This window comes from Syngnathoides biaculeatus, chromosome 4 (genome assembly GCF_019802595.1).
Source record: "Syngnathoides biaculeatus isolate LvHL_M chromosome 4, ASM1980259v1, whole genome shotgun sequence".
NCBI classification, from domain to species: domain Eukaryota; kingdom Metazoa; phylum Chordata; class Actinopteri; order Syngnathiformes; family Syngnathidae; genus Syngnathoides; species Syngnathoides biaculeatus.
The window spans coordinates 33,403,242-33,424,975 of record NC_084643.1 but is presented as its reverse complement, the minus strand read 5'-3'; the positions used below and the strand labels follow the sequence as shown (position 1 = coordinate 33,424,975).

Genomic DNA, 21,734 nt, shown 5'->3' with positions numbered 1-21,734 from the left:
TTTTAAGTGTTCTAGGAACAATTCAATAAATAAAGTCTATATCTAGAGATTTTGGGCAAAAAAAAAAAAAAATATATATATATATATATATATATATATATATATATATATATATATATATATATATATATATATATATATTCATATATATAGCATTCTGTCTAAATGAATTTATATATTTCATAAAAAAGAACATTTCATGGGGTATAAAAACATGTAGATTTTTGTCAATGTTTATTCATAAAATACAGTATATTATGTATTTTAGAAACAAACCACGTTTTCTTCTTGAAAAACAAAATGTTTGAGAAAATATGTAAATCAATACTCGAATAAAGTAGGAAAAGTGCTATTTTTACAAATGGAATTTCAAACATCCTCTCTTGCCTCTCTTCCAATCACAGCGGCAGTTAAAAAAATGTTTATGTCCTTATATGAACACAATATTGTTTTTCCGCGCCATTTTGGTCGGGCATGCAGTACTCCTATTCGTCTACAGAGGGTAGCAAAGACGAGGCTAACCTTGTCCAAGGTCGCTAAATTTGTCATCGTTTTCAACTGAAAGCGTGAAAGGAAGCAAAAGAACGTTGCGAGGGGAGCTTTACCTTCGTGACACGTTCCGCGTCCGCCGCCGCCGCCGTCGCCGTCCCTGGGAGACGAACGGCGCTTAAATGGCCCCAAGACGACTTTTGGACCCCGACAAGTCATAAATGGAGAGCCAGAGTGAGCAGACTCTTCCGGCACCGTGATGATCAACCTGACCCCTGTCTGAAAACCCTAACCCTGGTTAGAAACCCTACTTTGAAATCCCAACATAATATAACGTGATTTGAACCTTGCCAGGTTATAAGTGAAATTTTGGAACCCTATTTTTAATTTTACTATACAGTGCCGCGAATCACTCGCATCGCCTCCATTTCTTCTGAGAACCAATCGGAGGTTATTCACTAGTGTAGAAAAACTCACCTCTTTGCTTTTTTGGGGAAGGTCAAGCCAAAACCAAGTTTAAAAATCGTGCTTTGCCACCAACATGGGGTAGCGATAGATGATTCTTAACGTTTTAAAGTTGTGGCGGGACTCGGTTGCTATACTATAATTTCTTTTGGAATATCTACTTGTCATGTTCAATCTCCGTTTCTCAAGCTTCTCTCAAATACACTTTGAAGAGGTCAGCATTTCTGGTTATGTTTAAAAACGTTTTGTTTTTTTTTTTAAATCAAGAATTAGTTTTCTTTATTGTTCTTCCCTCCTTATAAAATTCTGTGTGGTTTGCCGAGCAGACGGAAGATGTGACGACGTCCAAAGTGAAGACAAGATAACGTTTGAGAAAACTGATAAGTGGCCACAATTTACTTACACAATCACACGAGATAAAGTTGAGATGGTGCAAAAGTTGACGTTGGTTTGACGAAATATTATCACAAGAGATAATAATAATAACTGGCCGCAAAGCCGCCATTGGCTTGTTGATGGAGTTGTGAGCTCAGCACAAACGCAACACAGAGAACAACACAACACGCGTCCTTGAAGCCCGCCTGCGTGTGACCTCGAAGGTCAAGGTTACAGCCAGGCTGACCTTCGTTTCGAGGTCACCACCTCGACCCATGACCTCCATTCTGGGGTTACATCACTGCAGCTGACTTCGCTTAGACGCATTTTATTCTAGTCATTTGACTTCTCCGTAATATTTATATATTTTTTGGGAATACTCGTAGTCCTTCTATCATGGGTGATTTTATTGATTTTAATATGCATAATTATTATTTGCATTACTTATTTGATTCAATATATTTCCATTATTTTAATAATTGTAATTATTGTATTGCATTCTTCATGTTTGTGTTACTTCTATTATTTGTACTGCTGTGTTTTATTATTTGTTATTATTTGTACTTGTATTTTTTGAATTACTTCATTGTTTTGACTTACTTATTTTTACTGCTTGTATTCTGACTATTTTCTTTATCGCTTATATGGATTTATTGTAATACTCGATGGACTTTGTTTTTACAATTATTGTTATATTTGTAATTCTCGTTATATTGCCCATATTATTTTTATTTGATTTGATTAGATTTTTTCCCCCCGTTGTTTATGTCGAAACCCTAATCAAACCCTCATTTAAAAACTTTAAACCACAACCCATTTGAAACCATAACTTTAAATCCTACATGTATTTTTCTTTTCTTGTATTCTTTCAATAATTAACCAATTGTCTTCAAGAATACATCAATTCTCCAATTTAGTTTTTTTTTTTTATTTTCCCCCAATATAAAATTGTAATTAAAAGAAAGAGAAGCAATGTTTCGGAATTATAAATGCCATATTTTTTTTTCAAGTAAGCATGAAATTTCTTCATGAAAAAAATGTTTCCCCAACAAAAAACATAAATTGAAGAAAAATGGTCATCAAGGGGCTCCGAAAGCAACACTGGGCTGCTCCAAAATTTTCTTCAAATGACCATTTGTTGATCCTTTTGGTGTGCCCTCCTTGGCCATGTGGGGGCAGTATAAAACATGGATATGCTGCTGTTCATTGAGATGTTTGAACTCAGCTCAGTTCATCAGTAGGACATAACTAGTCATCGTTCGTCGCTGAGGATAAAGAATATCCATAGAATATAATAGTATATAATATAATAATATATATATAATAGAATATCAGTGCTGCTGCATTGTTTGTGTTCAGTCCATTCATCAACGGGTTATAGCAGTGCTCACAGCTGCTATTGAGCAATAGCATTAAGCAAAAGGACAGAGACATGCTAACCCATTCATCCATTACGCACTGTATATTCGAAAACATGGTGCAGTAAGACATTTAGACGTGCAATACAACAGTACTCATATAGTCTTTATCCTCTGCAAGGAGCTGCAAAGACCCACATTGAGTATACGTGTCCATTTTGTACTGCCCCCAGGTGGCCAACACAGGCAGCAGCACAATGGGCAGTCGGTGGATGCAAATTGTGACTACAAACGAACCATTCCCTTTGGTTCTTTTTAACTACCTGATGCTGTACGCTTTTATAAAGTACAGAATTATAGAGCTCCTGCACCTACGTCACCAAAGTGACGTGACTGGCCATATCGACGGTCTAGAAAAGCATTTGTCAATGCTATGTTGGTTGGAGACGGCATGAAAATACGTCTTATAGCACGACGCCCAGAGTTTTATTTGATCCCGTTAAACATTTAGAAGGTGATAATAAATGTAGGTATGTGGAAAAATGAGAGACACTTGGCATAGAGGACCCATATTTAATGCCGAAGTCGATGTTTTCTCCGATAAGAAAATGGACTGTTAACCTGCTTCCACTTCTTGGACAACTGGATCTACACATGTAACTGGTTAGTAAGTCGTCGAGATTTACACGAAGGAGTTTGAAAGCGTCGAAAAGTCTGGACCCATACAAATACTTCTTTGCTGGATCGGTTCTCAATCAGGAATAAATCCGACGTAGTGATGGACCCACTCAGATTTTTTTCAATGCAAATACCAATATTTTAATAAATGACCCCTGGTTTTATACAAACTCGCATTCATTCACTGTGATTGGAAAAACAAAAAAGACATTGCGAGTCGGCTCCTCCGTACACAAAGCGAGTTGCGGCCACACGTTAAACTTCGGTAAACCTCTCTGTGAAAGATGTTTTTTTTAAAATATGCATTGTTCTCAAATGAGTTCAATGCGTATTTAAAAAAAAAAAGAAAATGAACCGCTGGGATAGGCTTCAGCTCCCATACACGGAAGCGTGTCGCAGCCACACGTTAACCTACGTAAACCTCTCTCTGACCGACGGTTTATTTTCTTTTTTTAAAATACGCATTGCACTCATTTGAGAACAATGCGTATATATATAAAACACAAAGTCTGCCGGGGAGAGGTTTACTGAAGTTTAACGTGTGGCTGCAACCCGCTTCAGTATATGTCGGAGACGACTCCCTGTCGTTTTTTTTGTTGTTGTTTTTTTAAACGCATTGTTCTCAAATGAGCCAACTTGGCATCATACAGTAAATACTTCTGGGGAATTTGAGATTAAGAAGAATAATTCCAACCTGAAATTAAGTGATTTCTACACAGTCGTGTGTATTTGGTCGGGCATCATCCATCATGTTTAATTGCCGAAATCCATTGATTTTTTCTGGTCATTTCAGCTGGTGTTCTATAGAATGATCTCTTGGAATATCTGTCTCATCTATTGTAACAACCAATAGCGCAATGGGTCTTGGGCAATGTGAATATTCTGCTCCGGTTCAATGTCCCCCTCACTGTCGAGCAGCTCTTTTTGACCAGCCATATGGCGCCGTGAAAATGGTGACGTCACGTGCACAAGCTCTATAGAAGGAAAAATGTTGTTGTTTTTTTTTTCACTGACCGAAATGGATAAATGGTGCTTCAATTCAATTCAATAGAGAAAGTGATTTGATTTATGATCGTGCTCATGGAACAAATGGAACACCACTGTCACAGTCAAAAGTTGCAGAGTACGTTGTAATGATGTAACGATAACGCTTTGGAAAGCAGACAAGTGGATAAAATGGAATAACCTAACCAAGAGATAAAGTTGAGAAGGTGTAAAAGTTGATGTTGGATTGATTTGATATCATCACAAGAGATAATAAGTGGCCACAAAGCCGCCATTGTTGATCCAGTCAAGCGCAACACAAATGGTACACGAACACACAAGACAACACAACATGCGTCCTTGGAGTTCGCGTGTGTGTGACCTTGAAAGCCAAAATTACAAGACAGCCTGATTTTTGTTTCAAAGTCAACAACCACGCCCCTTGACCTTGACAAGAGGGTTTACATTCATTCAAGTAATATTGGATACATTTTATTTGAGTCGTTTCATTTTCGATATTTTGTATGATTTGCATTTTTTTAAAATGTGTAGTACTTGTATCATATATACTAATGTAAGAATATTTTTTGGGTCACTTATTTGTGTATACTGTATATTATTTCTGTAATTTTAATTTGGGTGGTACTGTGGCAGCATTTGGTTAGACTGAGCGCCGGCCTCACATATTTGAGGACCGGGGTTCAAATCCCGGCCCCGACTGTGTGGAGTTTGTATGTTGTCCCCGTGCCTGTGTGGGTTTTCTTTGGGCATTCCGGTTTCCTCACGTATCCCCCAAACTTGCATTCATTGGAGACTAAATTCTGATTCGGAGTGGGTGGGCTTGTTTGTCTCCATGTGCCCTGTGATTGGCTGGCGACTTAAGGACTTAAGGGTGTACCCCGTCTCCTGCCTGATGACAGCTGAGTTTGGCTCCAGCACTCCTGCGACTCTTGTGAGGATAAGCAGCTCAGAAAATGGATTGATGAATAATTAGAACCTGTTGAAGTCCCTGTCTTATTCATATTTTCTATTGTTTTCACACAACCCTGAAACCTTAACTCTGTTTTGAAATCCTCATTTGAAACCTTAACTTTAGACTGTAACACATTTTTGTAACATTGCCCCCTGCTCGAACCTGAGGATGAAACCTTAACCCTTACTTGAAGCCATAATTTGAAACTTTAACCCTGGTTTGAAAACCAAACTCCATGCCCCTTTATAGGCATCATTTGAATCCCTAACTTTAAACCGTGACCCATTTTTGTCGTGCAAAGCCAAGCTTAAAACCCTGATTTTAAATCCGAAGCATAGTTTAAATTCAAACCCTAATTTGAAGCCTTAAACCTGCTTTGAAAGCCTTGTTCAGGTTTGAAACCATCATTTAAATCTTTAAATTTAAATCCAAATCTTGACTTGAGAACCCTAACCCCATCTTGAAATTCAAACCCAGGTTTAAAACCGTAATTTGAAAAAAATTGAAACCCCAAACCAAGGATAAAATGGTCTTGAAACTCTAATTTAAAACTGTAACTTAAAACTCTGATTCAAAACTTTAACTCCCAACTAATATTTCTAACCCACATCCAGACTTGGACTCTTAGCCCTAATATCTAACATCAAACCGTAATTCGATACCCTAGTTTGAAAACTTCACTTTAAATCCTAAATGAGGCTTGAAACTCTACAGTAACCCTAAATTGCAGCCCTCATTTGAAACCTTAACTTCAAATCCTAACCCTAGTTTCTAACCTTAGTTCAACTACAAACCCGAATCCGTAGCCCAATTTTTTAATTGTAACCCTGGTTTAAAACCCTAAGATAGACCTAAACCCCCTCTTGTTTGAAGCTTAATTCCAAACACTAACCATTGTTTGGAATCCAGATAGAGACCTGAAACCCGAACCCCAGTTACTAACCCTAATTTGAAGCCTTAACCTTTGCTTGAAACCCTACTTAAGAAGGCATACACAACCAAGCGAACCGTGTTTTTAAATCTTTATTGCGGATGATTCGGTAGAAGAGCGTGATGGCATCACGGTTGTCATGGTGACGGGCACGGCTGGGCGTCCTGCACGGGCTGGCATCGGTCCACCACCGCGCGCACCTCCCCGATCTGGACTCCGTCGTAGGTGCCGGACACGGACGTCCACTGGGTCTCGCCGTTGCGGTACGTGCGGCTCAGGCGGGCGGTGTAAGGGACGTCGGCCTTGACTTTACGACCCTCCATGCGTACCCGGCACGAGTGGTTGGGGGGCACGGTCAGCTCCACTGATACCGAGTGGCTGAGAGCCTCCACCAGCGTGGTCCCGCGGGAGAACTGCAGGGTCTTCTCGCCGCTCAGCTCCAGACCGCCTGACCCGATGAGCGGGATCTTGGCCGTGATGCTGCCAGTGATGCCCAGCATGGTGGCTCGCCCGATGTTCCAGGTGGTTTCTTTCTCGGTGGTCTTGGAGATGGTGACCGTTTTGGTGACTGCCTGGCAAAGTTGCAAATGGGTGAATAATTAAGAGGCTGAACATGAAATCTTAGATGGGGAATTGTGGAAATATTCTGTGTAATCTGTGTAATCTAATTTTAACAGTCTTCGGATTTAGATCATACTGTACTGCTCATCACCATAATGTTAGCAAAGTTACCTGGCACTCGTTGTTGGTGACGCCAGAGATGCGCATGGTCTCGGGCGGGTACTGGAAGATGGCCACCTGGTCCAGGGCGTACTGAACATGGGAGATGTGCTGAGTGTACGCGTCCCGGTTGATCGTCAGGACCTGGTACCACTTGTACCAGTACTCATCACCCTCCCATGGCAGGAAGAAGGCCTCGAACTGCGGTACCACCTTGCCCAGGCCGTACTTGTTCCTGCCCACATAAATGCCCCCGCCCAGGCAGGTCCGGACCGAGTGCGATGGGACGGAACCGTAGGAGCCTTCCTTCCACTCAAGGAACTCAAAGTTGTCCTTGTTGACCAGAATGTGGAACTCATGGGCGTAGTACTCAGCGTCACCGTAGGGGTAGCGGCAGTAGGGCCCAAGGGCGGGGTTGTAGAAGCCTGCCTGGCACTTGTACATGCACACGTAGTCGGTGCGCTCCGTGTAGCCGTTGTAGATGGCCACCGCCCCGTCGGGCAGAGATGCGTTCCACTGGCGCCACTCCAGGTTGACGTTGTCATTGAATAGGTGGTCGGACGGCAGGGGCTCCCTCTGTTGCAGGTCAGCGGGGGCAGCTGGAGCTGTGGGCGGGGCCAGTGCAGGAGCCCTATCGGGAACGACGTCCTCAAGCTGAGGGTTGAGGAGGGGCACTGCGAAGAAAAGCGGGGGGGTTGTGAAGAGGGCTGACTATGACGATGGGGTGGGGGGTCGACCGGCTTCGGCTTTTGCGCTCAAGGGCCCATTGGAGTATTAAATTAAACTCATGGCCCTAATCAATCGTACGTGAGGTAAAAATTACAAATAAAAGGAAGTAAAATAGGTTATTTTAGATAATAAAGAAAAAATCAAATTTCCCTGTTCGGATTTGTAATTAATCAACTAGTAAATTGTTATTCTTATTCATTAAATTAAAAATGTCAGATATATTTCTTATTGTAATGATATTTTTAAAATATTTTTCTTCAAGTTGTAATTCATATTTAACGTAATAGTAATTCATTAACCAATTATTTAAAAAAAATCTTTCAGTTATACTTTAGAAATTTCCATTTTAATAAAGCAATTTTATATTTTACAAAATTTACACCATATGTAATATTGGATAAATATTGGATAATAATAACAAATGAAAGTGTATACATTTTTGTACTTGAAAAAAATCATGCTTTTATCTCTCTCTCTCTCTCTCTCTCTCTCTCTCTCTCTCTCTATATATATATATATATATATATATATATATATATATATATATATTAATGTATACTTCATACACTGAATTTAAAGTAATACGTTTTTTTTTGCGGGGGGGGGGGGACGTCACACCCACCTATGTAACACACATTACAAAATACAATTTATAGTCACGCAAATTGTAGCGCATGTAACACCCCGCAACGCAGAATGCGACATAGGACGTTCACCTCTCCGGCTTTGGGCGCCCCTTCGGACGACGTCCAGCACGCCGGCACAGGCTCCGCCCATCAGCACACACAGCAGCAACAGCGTCTTCATCTGGCCGTCAAACACCACAGATAACATTTACACATATTCAGGACTTCATATTAACTACATGTCACTCGTGAGGCAAAAATGCGCACCAGTTGCCTGAACTTAACTATGTGGCATGGCATAACAAAATTATACTAATTAACATCTACTGCTTGACTTGGAGTAGTAGTGGCAAGCACATGTTAACTAGTGCACTGTTTGACCTCAGTAGTAACATATCTGAGTTTTTTGTTTTTTATCAGTGTGCCCTAGTTGTTCTTCTCGTGCCTTCAGCTGTCTTACACACAAGGATAAAGAGCATATGCTAGACGCACTAGTAACATCTCTATGGGTGTTTTACTACTGTGACTTTGTTGTTGTACTACTGCACCCTAGTCCTGCTAGTGTTCCTTCTACGAGTTCTTCTTGTCGTGTGCCCAGCCACTCACCGAGTGTGCTGAATTCTCAAAGAGAATACTTGTATGTGCACAAGTAACGTGTAGTTGTTCCATTAATTTGCCCTGGATTTTCAACTTCAGGGTCCTAGTTGTTCTGCTAGAGTGGCCTAGTTGTTTTTTGTTTTTATACCGGTGCACCCTAGTCCTTCAGCCACGGTGTACTTGTAAATCTATTAAGCTGCCCCAAGTTATTCTACTATCGTGTCTTAATAATTCTATTAGTGCAGTACACTCTTTGACCTTAGGAACAAGATAATTCAGTGCATTAGTAGAACAACCGTCTCACGAGTGACATTTTTTTGTCGTTCTAAAATTCTACTATTTGTTTAGTATTCTATCACTTCACTCATAGTACTAGTAGTGCAGAGATATCAACTAGTGCACAGTTTTTCTCTACTAATAACATAGTGAACAGTTGGCCTCCTCGTATGCCAAGTTACTACAAAGGAACTTTTCTTAAAGTGCAACAGAATACAAGTGCATAGCACGGTTACTGCTGTAGTTGGGTGTTACTAGCGAGGCAGAGTCATTTACGAGTAAGGTTAATTGAATACTAGTCGGCCAAAACTGGCACTAGTACCTGTAGTGGGGGGGGGGGGGACATTGCAGTAAGACAGTTGTTCTACTACTGACAAAGAGCATACTTGCGGTACATGCACTAGTTACCGTACTCCTCTGTAATCAGTAAGGAGCAAACCATTTGGACGATAAAATATGCAAAAGAAATTGTGCAGATATGCACAAATAAGTGCATCTTTATTGCCAATAGTTCCACACAGAAAACTTTTGAAAAATGCCGATCTGTACATCGGCTAAGGAATTAGTCATCATTTTTCTAGAAGTCAAACATGGAAGTAATTTCTGCCAGAAGGACCTTGATTATTTCAACATTTCAACATTTAAATGTCAATCCAAAACAGTTCAACCACATCAATCTATATTTCAGTCATTCCTGCGATTTTGACTTTTATTATTATTATGATTATGATGATCGATGAAAGCTCAATCTGGTTCCGATGGATTAAACGGGACTCACCCTGATTGCGTGGGCCTCCCAACTGAGTCGTCCTCTTCTGTCCACGCCCGATTTTTATACGCCGCACTTTACGCCGGCCCCGTAAGGACACACCCTCCTGAACACCAACACCACATGACGGAACACACCAGTAACACTGCACAAAAAACAAATACGTATTGATCACGGAAGTGACATACCATTACAGTATAGGTAGTTAGGATGTACTGTAATCAGTAATGAGGGCAAAATCCAAACCCAACTCAAAATCTGTGTATGTGACACAATGTAACACATGATGTGCAACATGCAAAGTAACACACAACTAACAAAATCACTGAAGCACGCCTAACATACTTATAACACACATAACACACACAACTTAACACGCATGTACTTTGCATCACACTATGCTGAAGCACATGTTGAAAAACATAAAACACACATACAACGTACAATGCAACACACATGTAACACAACATGTAGAATGTGAGATGTTTCACAATGCACGCAAGTAGCCAAATACCTCATCAAACACACATGAAAATTACAATGTAACACAGATGTCAAAAACTGTGAAACACGTTGCAACACAACTAGTAACCGATACAAATAAAAACGTAAAACGTGTCACACAATTTACAACTGACATGCTATACACAACACAATGTAACATTCAAGTACTCAAATAACACAAGTAACAAAAGAAAAGAAAAGTAAAAGAACACACATGTGACATACAAATGAGCATGTTTAACCGAATAACACAGCATGTAACATACAAGCAACGATTGACACACAACGTAACACACATGTAACGCATACATAATGCTTAAAGTAACAATAACATGGACCCTCGTGCTCTAAAATTGTATTTTGATCTTTTGCTTTACTAATGTTAGCAATCAGACAACTGAATGCTGAAACAAAGTAGTGCACATGTAACGCACATGTAACAAGTATGGGCCACTTCATTAGGTACAACCTTTCTAATCTCATCCATCCATCCATCCATCCATCCATCCATCCATCCATCCATCCATCCATCCCTTTTCTTAGCCGATCATCCTCACGAGGGTCGCGGGAGTGCTGGAGCCTATCCCAGCTGTCATTGGGTAAGAGGTGGGGTGCACCCTGAAGTGGTTGCCAGCCAATCCCAGGGCACATGGAGACAAACAGCCGAAGTCACAATCACACCTACGGGCAATTTAGAGTGTCCAATTAATGTTGCATGTTTTTGGGATCTGGGAGGAAACTGAAGGAAATCCGCGCAGGCACGGGAAGAACATGCAAACTCCACACAGGCAGGTCCGAGATTGAACTCTAATCTCATTTATCGCTCATTGTTGCATATTAGAAGAGTGAAAGTTGAGGAAATGTTCTCGCTGCTTACATCAGAACATTAATATCGTTGACTTATCATACGCAAGCAGGATAAGAAGATAATAGATAAGCGTCATCGGGACAAAGGGCGACCAGTTTGCACACTGTTCACTTCCAAAGCTTCAGCTCATCAATTCTTCGTCAGACTTAAGAGTTCCATTTTCAATTTCTTTACTTTTGGCTTTTCAGTGTTTTTCCAGCTCTACTTCCTTATTGTCACACTGAGAATTTCTTTTTGAACTTTTTGAGTCCATGCCAGTGGATTGTGTGTGTGTGTTTGTCGATCGTGTGGCCGAGAGGTGCACTTTAAAAAAAAAAAAGGACCTCAATTGTCTTTGTTAGTAGTTTTAAAATAAGAGGAAATAATCCAATTGGATTTGTCATATGGTGGACTATAATTTTAGAACAGTACTAGCAGTAAAACAAATTGAATCTATTCAATCAGCGTAGACTTAGACAACTAGATGTTAACATTTTGTTGGAATACAAGACGTAATTTTGTTCCAAGCTTTTAGCTCTCGATCGTCCTGCCATGAAGACGACCTGGTGGAAATGTTTCGTGAACTGACGTTTGGTTTTTCTTGCTCCTTCCTCGCTTCTTTTCATGATATTATACACTGCAACTTGTTGACGGTGGGGGTCCGCAAACAGTCTATTGCATGCCGACCTGAAAAAAGCATCAATGGTGATCTTGTTGGTTGTCAGTGTGGCTTTTGAGACAGTAGCTAATAATACCGTATACAGTACTAAAAAAAAACAGGCTGGGAACGTGGGCCGGAGCAGTCCTCAAAATGGTTCAGGTCGCTCCTGGAGGAAAGGTGTTATTTAATTTTTTACGCCCAGTGTAACACCAGTAACACTGTCGATAGGCCACAATGCTTGAATTATTATCTTTTCTTTCCCTTATCAAGGCAAATTCCATACAGGTATGCTGAGGTACATGTGCAAGATTTGATCAGATTTTAGTTGCATGCCGTTTTCATCGTTTGTGCATTAGTAAGAATCCTACGCAGCCTTAGGTAGGTGACGTCGCGGTGTGCGGCTTCCTCATGTAGCCGAAAGCTACTCTGCAGATATAATAAATAAGAAATGCTTCAAAAAAATGTATCTTTATTGAAGGACTTCATTAACACCAAGAGAAGCATCTAGGCTGCAGTCTATTCTAGTCGTAGTAAGACTGGTCTTTGTCTTTGCAGAACTTAGTTGGATGCTGTTTGCAAAATACAAATGCAGTATAATGTACAGTACAAAGTCATTTTATCATTTGGGGTAACTGAATAGTCTTTGATGTTTGTCGAAATAGGAATGTTAGTTTTAAAGGAGGACCGATCAATCTTTTTACAGAAATATGTCAGTTTTATTATTCTGAAAAGAAGAACCTTCATTAAGGGTCCAAGCCAAGTGTGTTCCTGTTTCAGTTTTTCATGAAAGTAATATCCCCAGGTGTCAGTTACAAGGTTTGACATGTGGCAGAGGCTCACAGCGGTCCACCACACCATTGACCACTGCGATCTGGACGCTTTTGTAGGTCCCGGTGATGGTGGTCCACTTGGTCTCGCCGTTCATGTAGGTGCGTTTGAGGCGCCCTGTGTACGGGATTTCCGCTCCATACCTCTTGCCCACCATGTGGATTCTGCACAAGCTGTTGGGTGGCACCCTTATGGTCAACTTGAGGTGATGCTCTTGGGTCTCTGTGTAGGTGGTGCCCATGCTAAACGCGATGGTGGTCTCTAAGCTAAAGTTAATGGCTCCCTTGGCCAGCATGGGGATACCGGTGGTGATAGTGGTTCTGGCTGAGAGAGAGAGGCTGAAGGTGTGCTCCCACCTGTGCTCCACCTTGTTGCTTTTACTGAGCGTGTCTGTGACTGTGCCCTCCAGGCAGTCTCGGTTCTTGATGGTGTCATTCTTCATAACGTCCGGGGGGTGCTCCACCACATTGACGCCTTCGGTGTGGTACACCACATCCATTAGGTGATCTTTCGCCACATCTTCACTGATAGTCAAAAACTGGTAGCCTTTTTTGTAAATGTACTCCCATTTCCCCCAGGGCAGGTAAAAGACTCGGTGGCTTACTTGCACTTTGCCCAAACCATACTCGTTCTTGCCAACGTATTTGTCCTCATCCTTGCAGTTCTTAACCGCGTTCCATGCCACTGAGCCATAGGCACCCTCCTCCCACTGCAGGATCTCAAAATAGTCTTTGTTGACGAGCACAGAAAAGTCTGTGGCACGTAGAGCTTTGCCACCGTATGAATAGACACAAAACTCTCCTTCTCCAGAGTTGTAGTAGCCCGAATCGCAGTCGTGCTTGCAGACGTAGTCATAGCGACTGGTGTAGCCATTGTAAATGGAAACAGCTCCGGTGGGGAGCTGACCCGTCCACGGGTGCCACTCCAGGTTGGTTCCCTCGAAATCAACTGAGGGCGATGCTCTCAGTGTTCTAGCAGTGTCTTTAATCACTAGGGGAGGTGACCTGGCATCTGATAGGTCAGGAACTACATCCATTAGATTTGGGTCCATCACCATTCCTGTATGGGATGATGGGGACACACAAAGAACGGTTAAAAAAGAACACAGAGAAGCAAGCATGAAAATGATGGGCCATATCCATCCATCCATCTCTTTTCTGTACTGTCTATCCTCAGTGGGGTCGCATGGGTGCTGGAGTTGATCCCAGCTAACTTCAGGCAGGAGGCGGGATACACCCTCAACTGGATGCCACTCAATCACAGGGCATATGTAAAACAGATGGGCAATTTTGGTTCTTCAATTAACCTGGCATCCATGGTTTTGGGACGTGGGCAGAAACCGAAGTGACCAGAGAAAACTCACGCAGGCATGGGGAGAACATGCAAATGCCACACATATAACATTAAGATTTTTATTTTTTTAATTCTGAGGAAAAAGAGAACAAAACACACAATTCCTCAGATATTCAGAGAAGCATATCACAGAACTATACCAGGGTGTAATTTCTCAGGCAGAAATGTAAAAAAAATAATAAAACCCTGTTCCCAAAACAAATGCAAGAAGAGCGTATACTGTCATAACACTGCATAGCAACAACGATGGGTGCACTGAAATATTATCAGATATATATTATCGTCATTGTAGTTTTCATTGGCACCCAATGAGCTCTCCGGTGATGGCCGATGTGTCATCAACTCCGCGGATGAAAATGGCCATTTGTGCAACGTCTGTACTGTCCGGGCTTTCACCAATTGCAACTGAAAACACAATAAATGACTTTATTTTGTGCTGTAACTAGTTGTCCAAATCCCGTCTGCAACCGTGTTTCTCGTCAGGCTTTCGGGCCACACAATCTCCACTGCCTTTATCATGCATGTTTTTACAAATTCAGCCTCATTAAATGCCTTTGAAGCCACTGCGATTTCATTAGCAATGAGGTAGCCAGCCTTCACAGCAGCGTCACCGAGGTCTCTGCTGTGAGTAAACACAGACTCTTGTTTCTTGAGACCCGCCAACGGTTCAGTCACCTTCTTTCTTCTCCGCTTTCCTTGAAAGTTGTCATATTTGTCGGTCTGAAGACTCAAATAGTGGCGACGAAGGTTATAGTCTTTCAGTGCTGCAACATGCTGTGAACACACCAAACATACACCTCTCCCATTCACTTTTGTGAATTTATAGGAGGATAGCTACTTTTCTTGGAACAGACTCCACTCTGCGTCCACTTTTCTCTTTTTTAACAAACATATTGAGGGGGCCAAACCATGCAATAAAAATGAACAGTAACATAGAAGGTGTAATAATTAGCGTGGGCAGTGCACAAAGCACCTCCTACTTACTCTGCCCTGGAATAAACAGTTTGCTTGGTGAACACAATTGCTATTGCATCATCCAGTGGACGCAATCTGTACAGCAGTTGCTTTTATTGAAAAATTGGAGCTATTTTTTGTGTCCATGTCATCATTTTGTACTTTACAAAATCGCCTCCCGGCCCTGGGTTTTCTCCAGGCACTCCGGTTTCCTCCAAAAACACGAATCAATTGGAGACACTAAATTGCCTCTAGGTGTGATTGTGAATGCGACACTTTGTCTCTATGTGCACTGTGATTGGCTGGCAACCAGTTCAGGGTGTACCCTGCCTCCTGCCTGATGATAGCTGAGATAAAGTCCAACACTTCCCATTATATATAACAATGTAACAAAGAGGTAAGACATACAGCTGAGGATAAGGAAGAGTAGAGAAAAACTATTCATTTTTTATAAGTAGTAAAACTGAGCCTGTAACTTCAGGGAAAAGAAAGCTAACACAAAAGGCATCTTAAAGGAGATGACTGAAAGGAGGCACTTTGGTTGGCAGTGAGTAGTTGTCTCTCTTCAATCCCAGAACAGCGCAGACAGACCCTTTTTTTTTAAATGCATCTGCTGCACTTGTTTACAAAATTACAAACACCTGGTCTAAGCCACCTCTCCACGTAAGATTACACCAAGTGCAGCACAAGATTTGTGGTAGTCACTGAAATATAGCTCCAAACCAACCTTAACCTGGCTTGACCCAAATACTTACTCCAGACCGTCAAAAAGACAAAGATAAACAGCAATGGGAGCCTTTTTTGTCACTTACGAAGCTGGTTGCAACCTGGAACTTGGGCTGCCGCCAGTGCCGGCAGGACCAGCAGCAGCAGTGCAACTGACAGATTCATTACCAGAGAAAACGCAGAGAACACCAGAACCAGATCTCCAAGCTCAGTCCAGGCAGGCCTACACTGAGATGGTGGGGAGAGATACAAATATGAATACTCTGCTCTTCTTCTGCACATTGACTTAACACTGACCCCGTATAAAACATTGACCAGTGCAAACACAGTGATGAAACACATCCTGGATGGCTTTCATGGTCAAAGGTAGCTTTGGCACCTCACACATCAATCACATGTATCAAGACCTGTCCTCAGCCATTTGCCAAAACCACTTGGACCCACTCAAGCTACACAGTACACACAGCAAACCTGAGTGTGGCACCATTGCCTGCAATCAATCAAGAACTGAATTTGCTTGTGTGGATCCTTCAGTGTTGAACTCTTAGGGACTCAGTCTGGCATGCATTACAATTGCTCATCAATTACAAGCGATAAACACCCTAAGCTACGAACAACAGAGGAGTGACCAGGAATTGAACCATGTACCATCCTGTTCCAAATGAAGAGTTCAGACACAAAAGCCGATATATCCATTTTTGTTGTTTCTGTAGATTTTGTGATAAACAACAAAAATGGAAATCCTTTGAATGCCTTGTGCTGGATCACCTCAAGAGCATCACAGTTTCCCTGCTTGACCTCTTGCAGTTTGGCTACAAACAGCTCTGTGGATGATGCAGTCAACATTAGACTGCACTTCATCCAAGAATACCTCGATGACATGGGGATATATGTGAGGATCCTGTTGGTGGACATCTGTTCTGCCTTCAACACCATCATCCCCAATTTCCTCTCTTCTAATATTCTCAAGTTCTGCCACCTAACAGTGGATTTACTGTTTCCTGATAGGCAGGACACTGTAGGTGAGGCTGGCGGAGACCACTTCATCTACATGCACCATCACCAGCATGATTTGCCCCAAAGTTGTGTCCTCTTTTGGCTGGTCTTCTCTCTCTACATGAAGGACTGTACCTCATTGCACCCAGCTATGAAACTCCTGAAGCTTGCACATTACACCACAGTCATCAGCCTCATTAAAGACGGTGACAAGTCTGCATATAGATAAGTAGTGGAGCAGCTTGAGCTGAACATGGTCAAGACAGTCCTGCAGCTTCTGAAGAACCACAATCTGAGTTGGTGAGGCAGTTCTGCACAACAGTCATTGACTCAGTCGTGTGTTAATCCATCACCTCGTTTGGCGATGCTACAAAAAAGGACAAACTCTGATTGCAATAGACTCTCATACATGCTGAAAAGATTGTTGGTGTCCTTCTTTCCACTTGCATGCTGCCAGAACGTACATAAGAGCAAGCAAAATCCTCTTGGACCTTCCACATCCTGGTCACCACCTCTTCCAGCTCCATCCCTTAGCTAGGTGCTACCGAATAATGAAATATTGCAGACTGCTAGAGGACTCTGCATCTTTTTGTGCTGTTGTCCAAAAAAGAAAGGCATTTCCAGATTATTAGCCACTTTTTACTGCTCAGTGAGTTTTTTTCACCCCACTGTCTTTATGTCTCGAAGGTATTTTCCATAAATTGACTGTTGTTGTACTAGACTGGCTCCAACTTCTTCTTCTTCTTTTCCTTTCGGCTTGTCCCGTTAGGGGTCGCCACAGCGTGTCATCTTTTTCCATCTAAGCCTATCTCGTGCATCTTCCTCACTGACACCCACAGTCTTCATGTCTTCCCTCACCACATCCATAAACCTTCTCTTTGGTCTTCCTCTCGCTCTTTTGCCTGGGAGCTCCATCCTCAGAACTCTTCCACCAATATACTCACTCTGTCGCCTCTGAACATGTCCAAACCATCGAAGTCTGCTCTCTCGAATCTTGTCTCCAAAACATCCAGCTTTGGCTGTCCCTCTAATGAGCTCATTTCTAATCCTATCCAACCTGGTCACTCCGAGCGAGAACCTCAACATCTTCATTTCTGCCACCTCCAGTTCAGCTTCCTGTTGTTTCTTCAGTGCCACCGTCTCTAATCCATACATCATGGCCGGCCTCACCACTGTTTTGTAAACTTTGCCCTTCATCCTAGCAGAGACTCTTCTGTCACATAACACACCAGACACCTTTCGCCAGCTGTTCCAACCTGCTTGGACCCGTTTCTTCACTTCCTGACCACACTCTCCATTGCACTGTATTGTTGACCCCAAGTATTTGAAGTCGTCCACCCTCGCTATCTCTTCTCCCTGTAGCCTCACTCTTCCCCCTCCACTTATCTCATCAACGCACATATATTCTGATTTACTTTGGCTAATCTTCATTCCTCTCCTTTCCAGTGCATGTCTCCATCTTTCTAATTGTTCCTCTGCATGCTCCCTGCTTTCACTGCATATCACAATATCATCTGCGAACATCATGATCCAAGGGGATTCCAGTCTAACCTCATCTGTCAGCCTATCCATTACTACCGCAAACAGGAAGGGGCTCAGTGCGGACCCCTGATGCAGTCCCACCTCCACCTTAAATTCCTCTGTCACACCTAAGGCACACCTCACCATTGTTCTGCTGCCATCATACATGTCCTGTACTATTTTAACATACTTCTCTACCACACCAGACTTATGCATGCAGTACCACAGTTCCTCTCTTGGTACTCTGTCATAGGCTTTCTCTAGATCCACAAAGACGCAATGTAGCTCCTTCTGACCTTCTCTGTACTTTTCCACGAGCATCCTCAAGGCAAATAATGCATCTGTGGTACTCTTTCTAGGCATGAAACCATACTGTTGCTCGCAGATACTTACTTCTGTCCTGAGTCTAGCCTACACTACTCTTTCCCATAACTTCATTGTGTGGCTCATCAACTTTATTCCTCTATAGTTCCCACAGCTCTGAACATCCCCTTTGTTCTTAAAAATGGGAACTAGAACACTTTTCCTCCATTCTTCAGGCATCTTTTCACCCGCTAGTATTCTGTTGAATAAGTTGGACAAAAACTCCACAGTCATCTCTCCAAATTGCTTCCATACCTCCACTGCTATGTCATCAGGACCAACTGCCTTTCTATTTTTCATCCTTTGTTGTGCCTTTCTGACTTCCCCCTTACTAATCATTGTCACTTCCTGGTCCTTCACACTTGCCTCTTCAACTCTTCCTTCTCTCTCATTTTCTTCATTCATCAACTTCTCAAAGTATTCTTTCCATCTATTTAGCACACTACTGGCACCAGTCAACACATTTCCATCTGTATCCTTGATCACCCTTACCTGCTGCACATCCTTCCCATCTCTATCCCTCTGTCTGGCCAACCTGTAGAGATCCTTTTTCTCCTTCTTTTGTGTCCAACCTGGTGTACATGTCGTCATATGCCTCTTGTTTAGCCTTTGTCCTACGTCACATCTCGATGTACTCCTTTCGCCTCTCCTCAGTCCTCTCAGTATCCCACTTCTTCTTTGCTAATCTCTTTCCTTGTATGACTCCTTGTATTTTGGGGTTCCACCACCAAGTCTCCTTCTCCCCTTTCCTACAAAAAGACACACCAAGTAATCTCCTGCCTGTCGCTCTGATTACCTTAGCTGTCGTGGTCCAGTCTTCTGGGAGCTTCTGCTGTCCATCGAGAGCCTGTCTCACCTCTTTCCGAAAGGCCGCACAACATTCTTCCTTTCTCAGCTTCCACCACATGGTTCTCTGCTCTACCTTTGTCTTCTTAATCTTCCTACCCACCACCAGAGTGATTCTACACACCACCATCCTATGCTGTCGAGCTACATTGTCCCCTACCACTACTTTACAGTTAGTAACCTCCTTCAGATTACATCGTCTGCACAAAATATAATCTACCTGCGTGGTTCTACCTCCGCTCTTGTAGGTCACTATATGTTCCTCCCTCTTCTGGAAATAAGTGTTCACTACAGCCATCTCCATCCTTTTTGCAAAGTCCACCACCATCTGCCCTTCAAAGTTCCTTTCCTGGATGCCGTACTTACCCATCACTTCTTCATCGCCCCTGTTTCCTTTACCAATATGTCCATTACAATCTGCACCAATCACAACTCTCTCGCTGTCTGGGATGCTCAGAACTACTTCATCTAGTTCCTTCCAGAATTTCTCTTTTAACTCTAGGTCACATCCTACCTGTGGTGCATAGCCGCTAACCACATTATACATAACACCCTCAATTTCAAACTTTAGTCTCATCACTCGATCTGATACTCTTTTCACCTCCAAGACATTCTTAGCCAGCTCTTCCTTTAAAATAACCCCTACTCCATTTCTCTTCCCATCTACTCCGTGGTAGAATAATTTAAACCCTGCTCCCAAACTTCTAGCCTTACTACCTTTTCACCTGCTCTCTTGGATGCACAGAATATCAACCTTTCTCCTAATCATCGTGTCAACCAACTCCTGAGCTTTTCCTGTCATAGTCCCAACATTCAAAGTCCCTACACTCAGTTGTAGGCTCTGTGCATTCCTCTTTTTCTTCTGACGCTGGATCCGGTTTCCTCCTCTTCTTTGTCTTCGACCCACAGTAGCTGAATTTCCACCGACGCCCTGCAGGTTAGCAGTGCCGGGGGCGGGCGTTGTTAACCCGGGCCACGACCGATCCGGTATGGGATTCTTTAGATGAACGCTCATATTTGTTTGGCACAGTTTTTACGCCGGATGCCCTTCCTGACGCAACCCTCTGCATTTATCCGGGCTTGGGACCGGCCTACAGATTGCACTGGTTTGTGCCCCCATAGGGCTGCATTCTAGACTGGCTCCAACTACTGGAGATAAATACCTAGTGTGTTTTTGAAATAGTTTGTTAATAAATTCTGGTTCTGAATAGTGGAGTGTTCTCACATGCCAGAGAATGAATGGAGATTAGATAGATAGATAGATAGATAGATAGATAGATAGATAGATAGATAGATAGATAGATAGATAGATAGATAGATAGATAGATAGATAGATAGATAGATAGATAGATAGACAGATAGATAGATAGATAGATAGATAGATAGATAGATAGATAGATAGATAGATAGATAGATAGATAGATAGATATAGATAGATAGATAGATAGATAGATAGATAGATAGATAGATAGATAGATAGATAGATAGATAGATAGATAGATAGATAGATAGATAGAGGCTGGTCCGAACACCTGGTGAAGGTAGAAAGGTTGTGATGAACAGTTTACTGGAAAGGTAATGGAAATCGTTTGTGAGGTGTGCTCGAGTCCAATTGACAAGGAGCATCGAAAGAACACTGAGGATAAGTAGAAACACACTTGGCAGAGGGATAGTACTGCTGGAGATGCAGCACTCTGGTAAGGTTTTCTGGGATCAGGCAGGCTTGTGGTCACAAGGACTGATTGCTGAGAGGTGCACGGCTGAGGAAGGTGATGAAGAGATTGGGGAGGGCACAGAGAGGGCGAGAGGGCGCAAAGTGCCACCCAAGCTCCAACAATAGAACAGCAGGCAAGCTCAAGAGAGAGAGTAATGATTGATGGATGAAATAATGCTTGATGGATTGATTGATAAATGGATGGATAGATCATTGAAAAAACATGACGCGTTGTTGCGTGGAATAGTGGATAGATAATGGATGAAAGAATGCATGGATGGATGGATGAATGATGTGAAGTTGCTCCAAAGTGTCTCTGTGCATACCCTGGTGCATGATTGTCCGGGGTGCACTGGGTGAATGGATGGATGCGTTTCCTGGCGTTAATAAAACCTCAACAAGTTTGTCGTGTAGATTACTTTTATTGCAGATTCACTTACGGTTGAGCACA

General features: G+C 42.3%; 2 protein-coding genes across 2 annotated transcripts; both read right to left on the bottom strand.

Annotated features, from left to right (window-relative positions):
* Nucleotides 1-6,390: 6,390 nt before the first annotated feature.
* On the bottom strand, nucleotides 6,391-8,509 carry LOC133499837 (natterin-3-like). Its single transcript, XM_061818212.1, has 3 exons — nucleotides 8,419-8,509; nucleotides 6,986-7,647; nucleotides 6,391-6,825 (listed from the first exon to the last, which is right to left on the bottom strand). Exons 1-3 carry the CDS (start codon nucleotides 8,507-8,509, stop codon nucleotides 6,391-6,393), a joined length of 1,188 nt encoding a protein of 395 aa, XP_061674196.1.
* A 4,278-nt stretch (nucleotides 8,510-12,787) lies between these two features.
* LOC133498856 (natterin-3-like) lies at nucleotides 12,788-16,008 on the bottom strand. The gene is made up of 2 exons (XM_061816052.1): nucleotides 15,930-16,008; nucleotides 12,788-13,869 (listed from the first exon to the last, which is right to left on the bottom strand). Exons 1-2 carry the CDS (start codon nucleotides 16,006-16,008, stop codon nucleotides 12,788-12,790), a joined length of 1,161 nt encoding a protein of 386 aa, XP_061672036.1.
* Between the last annotated feature and the right edge of the window lie 5,726 nt (nucleotides 16,009-21,734).

Bases quoted from the DNA above. Each gene is read 5' to 3' on its own strand.
- LOC133499837 (XM_061818212.1), bottom strand. From the start codon at position 8,509: ATGAAGACGCTGTTGCTGCTGTGTGTGCTGATGGGCGGAGCCTGTGCC. The intron at 7,648-8,418 runs GTGAACGTCCTA...TTTTCTTCGCAG, and splicing joins GGGCGCCCAAAGCCGGAGAG to TGCCCCTCCTCAACCCTCAG. The intron at 6,826-6,985 runs GTAACTTTGCTA...CAACTTTGCCAG, and splicing joins TCACCAACAACGAGTGCCAG to GCAGTCACCAAAACGGTCAC.
- LOC133498856 (XM_061816052.1), bottom strand. From the start codon at position 16,008: ATGAATCTGTCAGTTGCACTGCTGCTGCTGGTCCTGCCGGCACTGGCG. The intron at 13,870-15,929 runs GTAAGTGACAAA...CATCCCATACAG, and splicing joins TCCAGGTTGCAACCAGCTTC to GAATGGTGATGGACCCAAAT.